Raw genomic sequence first — 12065 nt, forward strand, 5'->3', positions numbered from 1 at the left:
TCCAGATCACGATTCCAAAGAGTTAAATTTTACCACGCAGCCCGATCTGGATGGGAGTTGCTTCTGGGTACAAAACGGGACACTGATCAAAATCAACTTGGACAAGTGACAAGCCTGAGTCTGATGTCGGTGGATGTCTTTTAAGGTCGTTGGAGGGGAGAGGACGGGAGGCAGTGTGCTCAGGGGTAGGTGGAGAGAAGCTTCGAGTCCAGGGCAGGGCTATAAAGGGATACGGAGTTGGCAAACAGGGAGACAAAACGAGTGGGGAAGAGAGAGAGGAAGAGTTGAAGAAAAGTAGGGGGAAGTGGGGACAGGGTTAGGGGAGAGAGGAGGATAGGAGAGAAAAGTGAGGGCGGCTGGGAGGGATTAAAAGGGAAGGGGGATCGCTGGAGAGAAGGGCGGACGGCAGGCTCGGGAGGTGGAGAGGAGGCGAGGGGACCCAGCGGGTGGGGGGTGCCGAGAGGCAGGCGAGGGGCTGGGGAGGAGGAGGAGGGCTAGAAAGTGCGAGCCGCGCGGGGTGGGGGTGGGGGGCGGCGGGGAGCCGGGGGGCCGGGAGGGCGGTGGGAACCGAGCCGGGAAGGGGGCACCGGGAGCGAGCCGGGCCGGGAGCCGAGGGCGGGGAGGCCGCGGGAGGGAGGTGGGGGGCAGGTGGGGGAACGAGGGAGGGAGCGCGGAGGAGAGCCGAGGCCAAGTGCATTGTGTCTGGCGGCGGCGCGCGAGCCCACCGGCTGCTGCGGCGGGGCGGGAAGCCATGGAGCCGCGGGCGCTCGTCACGGCGCTCAGCCTCGGCCTCAGCCTCTGCTCCCTGGGGCTGCTCGTCACGGCCATCTTCACCGACCACTGGTACGAGACCGACCCCCGGCGCCACAAGGAGAGCTGCGAGCGCAGCCGCGCGGGCGCGGACCCCCCGGACCAGAAGAACCGCCTGATGCCGCTGTCGCACCTGCCGCTGCGGGACTCGCCCCCGCTGGGGCGCCGGCTGCTCCCGGGGGGCCCGGGGCGCGCCGACCCCGAGTCCTGGCGCTCGCTGCTGGGGCTCGGCGGGCTGGACGCCGAGTGCGGCCGGCCGCTCTTCGCCACCTACTCGGGCCTCTGGAGGAAGTGCTACTTCCTGGGCATCGACCGGGACATCGACACCCTCATCCTGAAAGGTGAGCGGCGGGTGCGCCCTGCGCCTTGGGCGCCCGCGCGGGGAGCGCAGCCCGCGGATCCCCAGGGGCGCGCCGGTCCCCGCGGCCACCTCCCCGCCGCGTCCCCGCGCTCCGCTCCCCGGCTGTCTTTCGTCCTTCCCGGCCGCCTCCTTTCTTCATTTCTCTCCCTTTCTTGACCACCCCCTTCCTCCCTTCTCTCTCTTGCTCTTCTTTCTTTCCATGACTCTCTTCTTTCTTTCTCATCCTGCTCTCCCTCTCCTCCTTTCTTCACGTCTGTGGTTTAGCCCCCCCCCCCCCCCATCTGCTTCTTTCCTTCCTTTGCCTCCTTTTCCCTTCTTCCTTTCCTTCCTTCGCTGTCTTTGTACACCTGCCTGACTTGGAATGCAGGTGTAGATTTTTCTCGACGCTGCTCCCCTACGGAGGGTTAACATTAAAAAAGACCCGACCTTTCCCAACCGGGCACCTCTCAAGTTGTGCTTTCCTTTTAGAAATACCTTTGGAAGAAAAGTGGTGCAAGCCTCAGAAGAGGCGGAAAGGGGCTTTTTCTTGTATTGTGCTGATGTTGGCATTAGACAGAACTGGTGTGGCCATCCCAGCCTGGCAGGCTAATGGGAAGCTAAGGAGGCCCGAGACCTTCTTCCCAACACCAAAGTGCAGGGTTTCCTGTTGATTAGACCTCAGATTAGACCTCAGACTTCAGATAGACCTCAATTCATTGGTGAGGCAGTTGAACACAGACAGGACGTCTACTTTTTTCCAACCTTCCTGGTCACTCCACACACCACCCTCAGCGTCTAGGCACACCAGGGTGAGTGAGGGGAGGAGAGAACCTGCCCAAGCCCTTTAAAGTGCTTCTTTCGGGATTTGGCGGAGACTCTCATGTGTGTGATACCTTGTAAGGTTGCTTTTGTTGTAGTTGTGGTTTTAGTCCTGAGTTGTAGAGCATCAGTTTGCTCTTCTGAAATCTATGCAACACCTGGCTCCCATGCACGGTTAATCAGAAGTTTGATTTTTTTTTTTTTTTGTAATCTCATTCATGTAAAAATATTCAAGTGACAATCCCATTGGTGAAGTTTCCTTCTAAGTTTCAGAGCTCCACTCTTAATATAAATTATTTTTCTCTGAAATGAAAAAAAAAAAACCCCTTTCCCTTAGACTCATTATTGCAAAAAAAAAAAGGAAAAAAAAAGAAAAAGTCTAAAATCACTGCATTTTAGTATTTAGTAGCCATTTAAGAAAGTTAACGAACAGACTTGTGTGGAATTACAGTGTGGAATGGGATTACATAGAAAGGAGGGGGTTAATAACGTTTTGGCCTTCAGAGTCTTGTTAGTTGGCATATTCTTCATTTCTCATACATGTCAACTTCCTCCTTCCCATGGCTAGCTCAGCTGGGGACTGCCATCTGAAATCTGTCTGTGGGTGGAAGGACTCCAGCGCTTTGGGGGAGGAATAAGACAGAGTAACCTTCCTTTGGGAGGTGTACCTTTTTCTTTCTTCTCCTAACTCACATCCAAATCTGATTTTACCTCATGAAGATGCTGCATAATTAATTCTGATAGTAGCATAGTACATGAACAAACTGTAAAAGCTGGATTTGGAGGCTCAGTTATGGAATGCTCATTTAGGCAAGGCAATTTTGAAAGCTAAGCAGTGTAGTCTGTCTTTGGAAACGACAGAGCTGCATTGCCTTACACTTTCTATGCCTAGGGTAGTTGATTGCATGCAAATTGCTTATAGAGGAATGCCTGAAACAGCAGGGCAGAGTCTAACCCACCAATGGGAGAGGGACCCCCACAGGATACTGCACATTCCCCACCGCTGGAAGTGCCCTGGCTAGCTGAGGTGCCCAGCTCTGGGGTAGTCCAGGATCAAATAATCCTAAAGGTAAAGGGACTTTAGAGGTCACTGAATCCAGTCTCCCACCTATTGTTCAAAATCCCTTCTTCTACAGTCTTTCTGGCCGATGTTTGTCCAGCCTAGCACTTCCATAAGATTCCTATACTAGTTAAAATCATTATATTTTTCTCATCATGAATGCAGTGTCTTAGATTAAAACAATATCAGCTCTGTGATATTGATGGTGTTTAGCTAGTCCTTCGTGCAGAACAGTGAAGGGTTCTAGGCTGTAACCAGAAGACATGGGCTCTGTATCCTCCAAGAAGTGTCCAGACCTCATTGGCCTTCAGTTTTCTTGTCAATGGTACCAGGAAAGCTGACTCTTCTTTAGGGAATTTTCTAGTTCTAAAATTTAACATTGTTGTAATAACAACAGTGTAAATTTAGCTTTCTGGGAAGTTAATGAGCTGACATTATTACGACATGAGGGGTTTGGAGAAAATGACAGGTATCAGTACATGATAGAATCATAATTTGTTGTTTGGGAGATGGCCAAAAAATGCTTCAAGTACTTTTAACATTGTAATTAACCTACCTTGGACTAGTTACATAACTCTTCTGGATCTCCATTTCATTACCTATGAAATGAATAGGCAAAATGAACAGCTTTAAAATTCTATATTTCTACAAATAATTTGATTTTGGCATCTGTATTAGGTAAACAATATTACCTTTGTTTCGGCATCTGACATTAGCGGCTGTGGTATGACTTTCTTAAATGAGTCATAAGTATCTAGCGGTTGACATCACATCTAATTTAAAAATTTAGATAACTAGGGTCTTATGGTCTATTTTTACTTTCTTCTCCAAATTACATTGTTTATGAGTTTTAACATTTATATATTCTAATCATCAGAAATGAAGAAAAATAACCTCAGAGGGGAGAGTGGGGTGAGGTGGGCAAGGGCCCCAGAACCATCTGGGGTATTTAGTGAGCTTTTGAGAAAAAAAGAGATGAGCTGTTCTTCATAGGACTCAGAAGGCAAAGCCTGGAGGTGAGTAAAAGTTGCAGAGAAGAAAGTATGAGTTGATCATATGGAAAACATTCTCACAGTTGGAATTATTTGCATCTCATGTTACTGGAGGCCAGGCAACTATTTCTGAGAGATGTAGTTGAGACAGAAGCAGTCCATATAAACAATGAGAGATTAGTTTAGAAATGAAATGAATAAACTATCTCTTCTTAATCTACTTAAGAGAAATCACATGAGCCAGAAAAGCATCCATCTCAATGGGACAAGTATTTGGGAAAAATCACCAAATTCTAATTGTCACCTTTCATTATGATTCTAGTTCACTTCTAGCCCAGAGTGACCCTAGAAGGTCTAGACTGGACCTCTAAGCAGGACCTTCAGTAAGAATGGTGGTAAAGTTATTGATAAATGCATTCAGAACCAAGACTAGAACCCTGTGCTACTCTACCAGGCTGACAAAGGACCATTCACCAGCACGGTTTGAATACATTGTTTTTCCAGCTGCAAGTTCTCTTCCTAGCATTGCATTGACCAGTCCACATTTCACTCTCTTGCCCTTTGGGATAACCTGCAAAGTCTTTAGACAGATTAGGTTCACACGATATTCCATAGTTTACTATCCAGTGCAGTAAATGCCCATTGAAAGCCTATTATGTGCCAGGTCATGAGGAAGATGGAGGAAGATGTGACACGTGGGGTTCTTTTGTGTTTGAGTTGGTCAGTTGATTCTAAATTATTCTTCCATATAGTTCCTTCTTGCAGCTAACTTTTGATGCTAAGGAAACTGTGCTGGTCACAGTACTGTATGCAAGTGAAGGCATCCTCTGCTTAGCCATCAGAAGGACATAAAAATTGAGAGAGCCTAGTTGCAGGAACTTGAGAGAATGGACCTAAAACGTAGAGCTTCAGGCCCCTCCGTGCCACTGGGACTCTTAGAGGTTTGGAAGAAACCTGTCTATGTAAAAGTTACAGAAAGCCAGTAGAGCAGATGGACATGGCATGGATTTTGTAAGAAGCCCCAGAAATGAGAAGAGGTGACCTAAAGATAGGTTCTTCATTCATTCATTCATCTGATCCATTCACTCGACAAATACATATTGGGTGTTAGTATTGCTCTAGGTGTAGAGGATACAGGAGTGCATAAATTGATACAAATGTCTGTCCTCAAAGAGTTCATATCAAGTGGTGGAGTTATTTTCTAGTGGGTAATATAGGAACCACCCTTAGTAGGTTATGGGAAGAGCACGTGGGGAGGGCTGCTAGCACTGGTAGGCAAATGATGCAGGAGACAGTGCAGAGTGATGGAGTACTCTGCCCTCTGGGGGATGCCGGCCCTTCTGTTCCAAGTACAGCTCTTATGTTTAAACTACTGGATGAACATTCAAATAAGAGGACAGGTGGAAGGAGACTCAGTTGGAAACATCATATAATGCTTCTTTCGGTTACTGAAAACACTGATTTTAATAAATAAACGTTGATGAGACTTGTGAATCCATTGTATAGAACTTTGGAGAAATTAATTTTGAATGGGAATTAGTCATTGAAATTCTATCAAAAGTTCCAACTGTTCTTACTGGCCTTCACTTTAATTTTCTAAAATTTTTTAATTAAAATTTTTCATTAAAAACAATTAACATTACATTTCAAATATATGTGCCTTGTTGATATAAATCAGATTCTAATATTACATATTGCCTGCAATAAACAAAAGGAAAATTAATGTGGCAGTGTTTTGTTTTTATGAAATTTAAAGGGGTAGAATTTCAGAAATATGAAGATGGTAATTCTGTATGCATAATGTTAACTTGCATAAATCATTTGGGATTGAATTCTTGAAACTTGAAATAAAACATGTCCTTGTGGTTTCAGAAGCATTTTTCATCTAATGAGATAAACAGAGATATCAAAGACAGTGGGACACATATACTTTGTCATTTTGTTCTCTGCAAGAGAAAGACGGTAGGAAAATTGGTAGGAATTCATTGGATCTGTTCTTCACTCTGCTAATGATTTATCTGTTTCCCCTGTTGCTTATTTTCCATGAAATTAATAGTCTGTACAGGACCCACCAAGTTCTACCTGACACAGAAGTAGATTGATGCTTTTCTTCAGCTCATTTGTAGACCATAGTATCATTTGTGTTGGGATAATTATTTCCCAAGAGCAGATGATCTAGGAAGGTTGAGAGGCCAACACTGTTTCTCCTCTCTGACCCATTGGCTCACATATTGTTTTCAGATCTTGTCTTGGACCAGAAGATGCTGCTGGCGAAGGGATTCCTTAGTTTTGGGGGTGCTGGAGATATCATTAAGACTTTCTTTTTCTTTCTTTACTCAGAAAGCAAGTGGTCTCTCAAATCGTTTTGAGCATCACTCTATATAATTTCTATTTATTCATTTTTAAATTATGTTCATGGACCATACCAAGCATATGCATCATAAAACATAGACAAAAGCAAATTTTGAAGGGAGGTGGTAATAGATATCAACACAAGTTCAACTATTTTCACCCTGTGTTCCAAAAGATTGCTTGTATACCCCCTGGCATGTGCACACTCCACTTTGAAGAGTGCATCTCTCACTGCTCGTTAGCAGAGCCAAGTTTTTCATCTGAGCCAAGAAAGGAGGGTTTTTTCCTATCCTGGCTGAACTTTACGGGGGTCTCCCAGCGCACTGTTATGTCACACACATTCATCTTGCACAGGGGAGAGAAGACGCATTTTATTTCTGTATCTTTTCTGACACCAGGCGCAGTATTAAATGAGCCCTTTTTGATTAAATAACTTCCAGTTCATAATACACAACTCTTAATGACTAGATTTTTGGTTTTGTTGCAAAATGTTTTGAGGCTGAACATAGCCAAGGATAGTACTTTATGATTCGATGCATTCTATTGCTAACGCTCCTGAAGGTTATCTTGAATAGAAATTAAAATTCTTACTTGCCACTGGGCTCTCAAAAAAAGATACTTGCTTAAATTCTTTCCATCTGCACATAGGAATTGTCTTTTAAAAGTGATTTATAAACACAAAAGTGCATGGCGTTTTAAGTGGTTTGGGATCAGAATTGCCAGAACCAATGACATTTGTATCCACCATGTCTCATGGATAACATTTAGCGATGGCTTTGAGGGGAAAAAAGGAAGAGTTTTTGCTATGTCATAGAAAGTCCACATCCAATTATATCCAAGTTGCTGTGATTTTTGTTTTCCTTAGCTACTGAATTTTCTTCTCCCTCGCTCAAAAAGAGCCCTCAAGCCCCATCAGGCCGACTACTGGTAATTGCAAGTGTTCTTGATTGCCTTAGGAGATAAGCTTTTGTTAAGGGAGCATCTGGACGTTAAGATCCATTGAAGGAGATAGGGAGACTCCAGATGCTAAGCTGGAGCCCACGAGGAGTGGGAACATTGAAGGAATTTAGGCAGGTCATAGGGTTTCCCAACCATTAACCAAGAATGAACTTTCCTTTCATCTTTATTATACCTGAAGGTCAGTGTACCCCAGGTTATTGATCTGTGACCTCTGCCAAGCCAGCTGTGACCTCAGAGTGGCTGTCTCCTGATTCCCTCAGCCCACCTTCTCTTTCAGGGAACTTCCTCTGTCCTTTCATACTCAATTGTGTGGACATCTGAGTTCTATTTTCTGGTACTATTTGCTGGCTAAAAGAATAAAAATAATCAGATTTGGTCATCCTCTTCACTTGCCACCCCCTTGCAAAAGCAACTGGTGAAATAGAAAGGAAAAGTTGAAAACAACCAAACTGGAGAATCGGCAAAATACTTCAAAGAGCAGATGTGTCTCCTTTGGAGTAAAACATTAGCTCACCATTTCGGGGCAGTTCCACTAAGATCATTTGAACCATGTAGACTTGCTTCAGGTTTAAAAAAAATTAGTTTTCCTACAGTTACTATTAAAAAAAAAAAAACACAGCATTGACATTGTCTAAAGCTTTGCACAACTGGTTGTAAAGATTTTTATCGAAATAAAGGCATCTGTAAACAGAAAGTGGACTTCATCTTCAAAAGCTGGTAAAATTTATGACAGTTGATTTTTTTCACTTTCTTACAGTGTTTCCCTGTGGTTAAGAGTGATTGCAGTGATTAATCTATTTTATTGCAAGTTTTAACTAAAAGGATGTAACTGAACTTGGAGCATGAGAGACTTGGCGTCAGCATCTGAGATGGACAGTCTTTGCTGCAGGGTAACTGGAAACTATATGCAGCGCTCCATCTTTCTTGAAATTCAGCCAGATAAACTGATTACAGACCTAACAATAATGTCATGGGGACACCCATCAGAGAATGCATTAGCAAGTGAAAAAAAAGGGGAACAATACAAACCATATTTTAGTTTCTGTTATCTCAAATTGCTGAGGACGCATGGAATTATTTTCTATAACTTGCTAGACGTCCCTCAGTGTTCAGACTTTTTGATATTTTGTTCACAGGTAAAAATCAATCAACTAATGTCTCCTCGAAGGACCTAAAGGATATACTTTGTTCCCTTTTGGTTTTTTCCGAGTAATTTGATGTTGTGTAGGTATGCAGGGAAAAGGTTCCAGAAATGTAAGTGGGAAATTCTGAATGTATCGATAATTCCAGAAGGCTTAATTGTCCCTTTGCAACAGGTCACTCAACTGCAAATCAACACTGAGGCTTCCATCTGCCAATAAGCACTGACATGGAGACTTAGGGTCTATCACAGTGGAACAGGCAGGCTAGGGAGAGTGGGGGAGTGGGGAGGGCTATATTTGGCTCGGATCTCTTTTGTTTACATTTTAAGGAATTTTTATTTGGTGTAGGGGATGCGAGCATTTGCTTCACTCAACAATCAGTCAACAAATGTTACTGAGTGTTGGAAAAGAAAAGCTTTTGAAGATAAGAGGCTGCTTAGTGAAAAATATGGGTGCTATGTCTTCCTGGATTGTGGGGTTGTGTTTCCCTAACCATACCCAGAGCAGAGAGGAAGGAGGTCTGGGTAGGTGGTGAATTTGACTTTAAATGACATTTCTTAATTCTCATGATTTTGAAAACTGCTTACAGTGATGTTTACAGTTGTCATGGAATCTTAAGTCCATGTGTCCTGTTAAATGGTACTCAATGAAGTTACCCTGAAAGACAACAAAAGTAATCACTTGTCATGTGATTGAGAAATTAGGATACCGATCAACGCCGTGACAGTTTGATGTCGCAGGAGACAACCTTAGGAAATAAACCAAAAATATAATTGATCCTAGGCCAGCTGGGGCTCAGTATTTCTTTTATACCACTGATGCCTCAGAATCCTTTGGGCCAGTTCACTTCATTCTTCGCATGGAACATATTGTAAGAGACCTGGGTGTTCAGGCAATGGACATATTGGTTGAAGGGAGCTGAAACTCACAAGTATTCGACGAATAATGAGAAAAGCTGAAGTAAGGAGTGGCAGGAAAACTGACAGTGACGGCTAACATGAATGTTTCTGCAAAATAGTGTCTTTTGTTCAAGTGTGGAAACAAAACAAAACAAAAGACACAGGGAAAGTGTTTGCTATTCAGCAGTAAAAATCCAGCCGGAAGATGTCCACTGAAGAAGCATCAAAGTCATGTTGTTATTCTTTCCTTTTTTTTTTTTTTTAACCTCAAGAGTTACCTTTTCTTTCTGGAGGAAACTCAGGTTGGTGGGAGGAAAATGGGTGAGCACATGTAGAATCAAAGATCCATACAATTGAAAGGAACTTCGAGCAATGATCCTCACCCTCTTTTTTCGCTGTGATGCCCATGATAGAAGATTTTCACCTGTGCTACCAGTGCATATCAATTTCCAGCAGACCAGCTCGAATTCCCTCCTTTTCTTTCTGAAAGCATCTTATCAGAATGCCTGTGAGGGAGGGGATGTTGTAATCAGCATCATTTTGAATTTGTTTTAGTTTATAAAACAGAGTCTATCATTTAGATAAGGGAGGCCCTTCAGTCTTGTATAGAAGAAGCTTAGAGACACCAGTCTGACTGGCAGTGGAGGTGGAGGTTTTATCTACATTGAGTATTTTTTAGGGGTGGAGGGTTGTAAGGGGAGCTGATGGATATTGTATGCATGGATGCTTTGATCCCCCAAAGTCATCCCCAGACACCACCACTGATTTGGAAACTTGGGAGCTGTATAAAGAACTCATTACCTGTTCATCTTCTGAACTGGTCCCAACACACCTGATTTGGGAAAAATTTTTTAAAATGACAGGAGAAAGCATATAGAAGGTCACAGTTTTGTATGCCCTCCAAATGTGACATAGTTACTGAAATAAATATGTCTGAGAGCCCCTGAGAGGCATTAAACAGAGTCATTCCCTAGTCTCTAAACCATACATACAGATGATTCTACAGTAATATTTTGATTATGCCATGGGGGAAATTGAGCACTTCTTACAAACAGGCACCAGATTTTCATTTTGGAAATTTGTGGCATGGGTACTTTTTAGAGCATGTTTTTATTTCTAAACTATGACAGTGTTTTTGTTTTAGCTCGCTTCTAGTTCTACCTACAGGTTAAAATGGCACACTACCCACCCCCCCACCGCCGCCTAGCCAAGTATTCTATATATGTAGTTTTCTAGAGTTGTTTGTATTTCTGAAAAGGTCAGGTATGGCAGCATTTCTGATTAGGTATGAAACATTATAATTTGAGCTGTGGGTCTAATTTTTAAAAATGCAATTAATAAAGTGCTTGATAAACATCTACCTGCATAGGTGGGTTTATCAGTTAAGGATCTCTTAGTGCCAAATAACAGAAAACCCAAATAAAAATGGCTTAACCTACAAAGAAAATGTATTATCTCCCATAACAAGATGTCTGGAGGAAGCCTGTACCCGGGCTGATTAAAGATTCAGTGCTGTTGGGCTTTAGTAGTCCCAACATGGGTATTTTTGCCTTCAGGCTTGTCTCTTCCTGGTCACAGCTGTACCATGAGTCACTTCCTTACACAGCGACAGTTCAAAGGCTGGGAAGGAAGGGAGGCCATGCCCTGTTTTGTGAACCTTTTTTATAATAAGTGTAATTTCTCAAAGGTCTCCGAGCAGACTTCTCACTGGTCTCATTGATGAGACCAATGTCACATGGCCATTCCTAAACCAATCCTTGGCAAGTGGAATGAGATTAGCATAATTCCCTTAGACCAATAAGGTTTTCCCCTGGCCCTGGAGAAGTGCCCAATTTCCCCAGGGAAGCATTTGGCTGCCTGACAGGTGAACAAGATTTGGTCTCTGTCAGCTAAGGAAATGCGGCTGTTGTATATACAATCATAGTGCCTGCCACAGCAGGGAACTCCAAATGGCAGTCCTGTCCTGCCTGTGGTCATGCTGCAGGTAGATCAGGACTGAGAGGAGAACCTGGATTTTCTGCTAGCTTTTCCAAATATGCTGTATTGTCTCTCCACATTCTGCCCTGATGGGCATAGGGGAAGAAAAACATCTTTTTCCCCTCTCCACTCCTAGCTTCTCTGGTTGGGACCTTATAAATCAGACTGACAGAAGACAGATTAACAACAAAAAACAAACAGAAGTTTAACATGTGCATGGTGCATATACATGGGAGCACTCAGAGATAAGTAACTCAAAGTGGTGGTTAGAACTTGGGCTTATATAGTAACATAACAAAAGAATAATACATTTTTTAGAAGAGACCATACAAAGGAAAAGGACTTTGAGTTTCTAGGACTGACAAATTGTGGGAAGGCAAATATATGAGGGAAACTAAGGATAGATAAGAACTAGTTTCAGCAATTTTTATTTTTTTTTAATGTAGATTCCTCTGGTACTGTCTCTGCACTGATAAGGGTCTAGAATTTTCTCTGGTGATTAGCTTCTATCCTTCCTGGTAGAAAGGGGAAGGAGGAGAGCAGAGAATTTTTCTTATATCTACTTCTTCTCAATTGCCTTCAGCTCACAGTAATCCTTATGCAAAAGTAGCATATTTTAGGGTAGCATATTCTGCTACCTTTCTTGGGCACATGGAAGTGCCTTGAAAGCCTGGTGCCTTTGTGAGGAGCCCGTTGTGATTCTTTAATCTCTAG

General features: G+C 43.3%; 1 protein-coding gene across 2 annotated transcripts in view; it reads left to right on the top strand.

Annotated features, from left to right (window-relative positions):
• The first annotated feature begins 751 nt into the window (after positions 1 to 751).
• TMEM178A (transmembrane protein 178A) overlaps positions 752 to 12065 on the top strand; it is a 46446-nt gene continuing 35132 nt past the window's right edge. Inside the window, exon 1 of one of the 2 annotated variants that reach the window (XM_088026179.1) lies at positions 752 to 1155. In XM_088026179.1, coding sequence (XP_087882305.1) covers positions 752 to 1155 — 404 coding nt within the window. The remainder of the gene's footprint in view (positions 1156 to 12065) is intronic. The other variant, XM_028117291.2, reaches the window with a different exon arrangement.

Source organism: Eumetopias jubatus, unplaced genomic scaffold (genome assembly GCF_037043125.1).
Source record: "Eumetopias jubatus isolate StellerSeaLion01/CBP00866 unplaced genomic scaffold, mEumJub1_p1.0 scaffold_9, whole genome shotgun sequence".
Taxonomy (NCBI): Eukaryota; Metazoa; Chordata; class Mammalia; order Carnivora; family Otariidae; genus Eumetopias; species Eumetopias jubatus.